This window comes from Manacus vitellinus, unplaced genomic scaffold (genome assembly GCF_001715985.3).
Source record: "Manacus vitellinus isolate BGI_N305 unplaced genomic scaffold, ASM171598v3 scaffold_33_pilon, whole genome shotgun sequence".
Classification (NCBI taxonomy): domain Eukaryota; kingdom Metazoa; phylum Chordata; class Aves; order Passeriformes; family Pipridae; genus Manacus; species Manacus vitellinus.
In genome coordinates, this window is record NW_021940478.1 from 7,705,484 (window position 1) to 7,710,537 (window position 5,054).

Sequence of the window (5,054 nt, forward strand, 5' to 3'; positions counted from 1 at the left end):
ATCCTGAGGATCCTGCTCCAGCTTCCCCTGTGCTGCAAGGAGCTGTACAAGGAAGGCTCCGCAGCCCCTTCTCCTCAGGCAGTGCCTGTCACCCTCCCTTCTGCCGGTCCCCGCAAGGCAGGACGTGCTGCTGACCCACTGCTCCTCTGCCCACCTGCTGCTCACAAGAGGCTCCCTGCAGGGCGCCGAGGTTGCAAAGACAATACATATGTCTAATATATAAAATACTGGTTTTTCTGCAAATCCTACCAAGGAAAACTGACATGCTACGATTATGTTTTCCCCCTGCACAGATAAAGACTAGGCTGTATTGTAGCACAGCTGCAACAGAGGTAGTTCCCAAATTAAGCTACACTCCTACAGCAGTATGAGGTGAAGTACAAGATCTGCCTACTGGGCATCTGTGCTGTCTTGGTAAACATAGGCAGTATGTATCCAATGCTTCTCAAGAGCTATAAACCTTAACATTACTAATTCAGATACCAAATAGCGGGGTGGGGTTTGTTTTACCATGGTTTCCAGTTATGCCAACCAATGGAAAAATACAGTCCTTATGAAAACTTAACAGAAGTGAAGTCACCACACTGACAAGCACACCGAAGTGATATCAGGCTCACAGAAACTCGGTGTTGAGGAGACTAAATCTGCCTTAGGTGTAGCCAGTTCCAACACAGTTTCTCAATACATTTAAAAAAACAACTTATTTGTTCTTAGTCTGAAAAGTATTGAAAATACTCTCTATGTGAAACTCCTGGATTTCATTGGACTTCACACTGAGGCACAATCAATCCAAGAATAGAAAAGCATCACAAACTCAGCAAAATTCTCAAGCCCCTGATGTTAATAATTAATCATAAAAAATGTAGAACTTTGTAAAAAAAAAAAGTAAGCGTGTGAATCAGGAAACCAGAACATATAACTGTCTGTTGATACTACATGTTGCTAACCTTTTTTTTAAAAGGTAACAAGATGGTGATTATTACTGTTTTGTTAGGAACTGAAAGAGGTTTGGAAACTATAAATCCGAACAAAAAATCACATATTTCTATAAAGTTTAATAAGAGCAAGATGCTCATTTGCTGTGATGAAAACTATGATAAAATACCTGTTGAAAATAATGACAAACCAAAAGATGGTATATCAAGAATTAAAACATTCTTTTATAAGGAGAAAAAAGTGAAAGTTAATAAAAAAAGGAGAATAAGGTAGCCATCTGAATACTACATTCAGAATTCAAGTTGGGAAGTATATAAGCCACATCGGGTATGAAATATACACTTAAAGGAAGTTTAACATTACAGTCAAACTAATCACTTGGATCACATTAGCATAACAGTTCAGCAAAGCTCACTGAAGTTATAATGACACAATGAATTTCTTTGAGCTGTACCCTTGCCACAGATCTGCATTTGTACTCCAGTTCTCAAATTGGGTCTGCACAGGTGGAAGGTCCTGATTCTATTCTGCACAGTCACTGCTTATATTCAGGCATGAGGCATGATAGGTTTTGTAGACCTAAGATTTTATGTAAAATCCAAATATCTTTGTGTTGAACTGGTTCTGTGGTTTAACTACCACCTGTGTATTGTGAACCTGAATTTGCAAGCTATTGTTAATTTTCCTTATGAAAAGGGGTTAAATTAGTGGGATTTTTTACCTGTAATCCACCATTTTAAACCCTATATGGATGGAACTATGCTTACATACTCTAAGTAGTTCAGACTTTATATGTTAAAATTGAATTTTTAATAAATTGCACAGTGCCTATCATGGAATAGAGATTATTGTTACATTTAAGAATGGAAAACAGCATGTCTGTATGCATGTGAAATTCACACTGATGAATTCATAAGGCAAGAATATTTAATCTAAGTAATTTGAGAAGTACAGGGAATGAAGGCTAATCGTTAGGTAACTCATGGCAAGATTTTTATCATATTACTACCTTTAAATAAAACGTGTTAGGTTGTTGAAAAGATTTCTTGCAACCATTAGGGCACGAGTTTGCTTGGGAGAACAGATGCAATGATTTATACTGTAAGGAAGATACTTTCAATCTATGCTACTTCTGCTTTCTCACTTGGTGTTTGTATCTAGATATGGTATCTCAGGTCACCTATTTGCATTTACATATATGTCTTCCTCTGTACTGAAGGTTAATGTAGGGGTTTAAGGGTTGGGGCTGAGAGGTGCCCTATGCAGTCGTTTTCTGTGATAATTTTTTAGTGTGTGGATTTATGTGGTATTTTCCAGTTAAACATTATCTCCTGCTGAGATTACACTGACAGAAATATTATTATCACATTCTTTTTCTCTGCTCTCATCTCAGTGCAAAGTGGTTTCCATTGTAGACCCTGTGGTTCATGGGAAACCGTAACAATAGATTGTGGTTTCTTTGGCAGACAGAGAGGCTCAGTTTAGTAATAACAAGGTGAACACCAGCCATTTCGAAAGATATGCTGTGACAGAATGAGGTTTCTCCTCTGTAATGTATTTATTTCAATATGTTCCCGTAGCCATGTAAAGCTACTTTTTTATTCTCCTTGTTACACCATCAAGACTATGCTTTAACTTACTCATTTAAGTACATTTGTGAAACCTAAGTATGAATACTACATAGTGGTCACAACTGAATACTTCTCTGCTCCTGTAAAGCTTTTTATTTAACCTTCTGTGCAGCCATGAAAGGCAAGTGTTGTCATTAATATCTAGGAAAATTATTCTGTATTTCTGACGTGACCATGTAGTAATGAAAATCAACTGTCTGAATGTTTTTCTATTTCTCTCCCCTTCCCCCACCCCTAGTACTTCAATAACATCTGCCAAAATCCAAGTGAATGGAGTCCACCTGCATTATCAGCAGACAGGAGAAGGAAGTCATGCAGTTCTTCTGCTTCCCGGAATGCTAGGTCTGGAGATTTTATCTTATCTTTGTAGAGCAACCACCTCTCAAGCTAGAATGCACAAAACTGTTTGTTAGTATATACAACTCCTGATTATGGAGCATCATAATTTTAAAAAAAAATTGCTACACATACAACAGATAGGAAAATGCAGAGTTATTGCCATCAGATAACAGTTTTTAAAGATTTCTTTTATCACACCAGGTGTCTTTTGTACAAGGTCTTGACTTGTGTAATGGTCACTCACCTTCTGGATTTAACTGTGCAAAGGCAGTGTCTCAGACAGGTGGTAAATAGCTACACAAGGTGGAAAATAGCAGAAGGGTGGTGAAAATCAGGTCAGTTATATTTGTTACACAGACTGAATCATGCATTCCTTTTTAGAAGCTAGATGCATTCCAGTTGAATTAATAGACATGATGCAGCATTTGCAGTTTATAATGAAAAAGTCACAGTTAAAACTTGCTTATTGCTTAAAGGAGTATTTTCAGGTTTTGACTTTTCAGGGCAACATCATTAAGATTCTCAGTGGCTTTTTGAGGTGGACAACAGGTTTGCTAGATGAGTGCTATCTGTCCATCTGTTTTTGATAACAGCCTTTTAAAATTAACACAGCCTATATTTTCTGGGTTCTTGCAGTTCTAAAGGACCAATCACTAACAGTTTATAGCAGGCTGTCAGTAGGACTGTTTTTGTGCTCAGAGCTGGGCTAATGCTTAACTGAATTGCTGGATCAAGATGATAGAATGTCAAGAACTGAAGAGCAGGAAACATTTGTTCTTGGCAGCAATGTTTTCAAGTCTCCATGAAGTGGTTCTTTCTTTCAAAGAATTCTCAAGGGGACAGTGGAAAGCAGTTAATGCTAGGCATGCTTCAAAAAGTCATATGTTTTAACCTATTCATTCTAAACAGCTTGTTAAACTAGTGATACTGTTACCAATGCTAACTCTTTAAATAGACATACTGTATTTCTTCAGTTGTGAGTAATATTATTACTATTAGGTGTACATTGTTATTGTGCAGTTAACATTAGTAAAAATAGGATCTTTACCATGGTAAAGTTTATGGTTTAGTATTTTCGGGCAACATATCGGAATGAACTTCACATTCTGACTGTCATATCCTTCTTCCCTTTTACAGACACTAAGTTTTCAATATTATTTCATTGTTAGACTAATAAGTTTGATGTGGCAACAAGATAAGTATTTTCAGGTGAACAGAATTAATTAGTCTCTAGACTATTTGGAAACTACCTTAAATCAAAATAGAATTATCTCTATCTAGGTAGAAAAATACTAAGAAAACCAGGAAAACACAGCACTCAGATATGCTCTCAGTCTTGTGTAATTTTTAAGTGATGAAAATATAGTATAAATAGCATGCACATGATAGTATAGAGGTGATACAAAGCCTCTGTAAGAGTCAGTTTGTTGTTGGCATTTTTCAAACAACCTGATATTTTGCTTCTGACTCTAATATAACAATGCATAGCCAATTTTATATTTGGTTTCCATCATTTGAGCATATTAAATCTGAACAAGTTTTAATGAAATAGCATTTGGTACTGTTACCACGTGACCATTATGCAAATAAGACATAAATTGCAGTCTTACCTTCATGCTAATGTTCACAGATAGCTTAATACAATAGACTGGAGTACTTCATCTTTAAATCCTTTGAAGGTCTGAATCATTAATAAAAGAAACAGTTCTGCATTGGAAAAGAAATGGCTGTATTTGGCTTGTCTTGGAACTATACATATTAGGCAAATCATAAGTTACAGTTTTATGCTTCTGTGTCACCACTATCTCCTCAGGCAACAAAGTATTTAAAGGTCACCTTTAAGTACCAATATCCTCATAGAAGTGCTTTATCAAATAGCAACAACTGTCTGACACAGTACTTTTCAACTACAAATTTGTAGCTAGAGTCAGCATATTTCTCCCCTTTCGGTTTCACCTGTGCTTCCCGGGTAAACAGCAATGACCATGTTAGTGCTTTAAATCTGTTAAAGATAAATCCCTAGTCAGGTAAGTCTGAGATTCTTTATTAAATCATCTGTGTAGAGCACAGTTTGTGATAAACTTACATACCTACCAAAAATGGTTTGCTCTGAACATATTGCAGATGGTTCTAAAGATTTTAATTGGG

At 36.4% G+C, this 5,054-nt stretch overlaps 1 protein-coding gene across 1 annotated transcript in view; it reads left to right on the plus strand.

The window, feature by feature from the left end:
- Positions 1-2,749: 2,749 nt before the first annotated feature.
- The window catches only part of BPHL (biphenyl hydrolase like), a 16,080-nt gene continuing 13,775 nt past the window's right edge, over positions 2,750-5,054 (plus strand). Inside the window, exon 1 of the mRNA XM_029961401.1 lies at positions 2,750-2,909. Coding sequence (XP_029817261.1) covers positions 2,750-2,909 — 160 coding nt within the window. The remainder of the gene's footprint in view (positions 2,910-5,054) is intronic.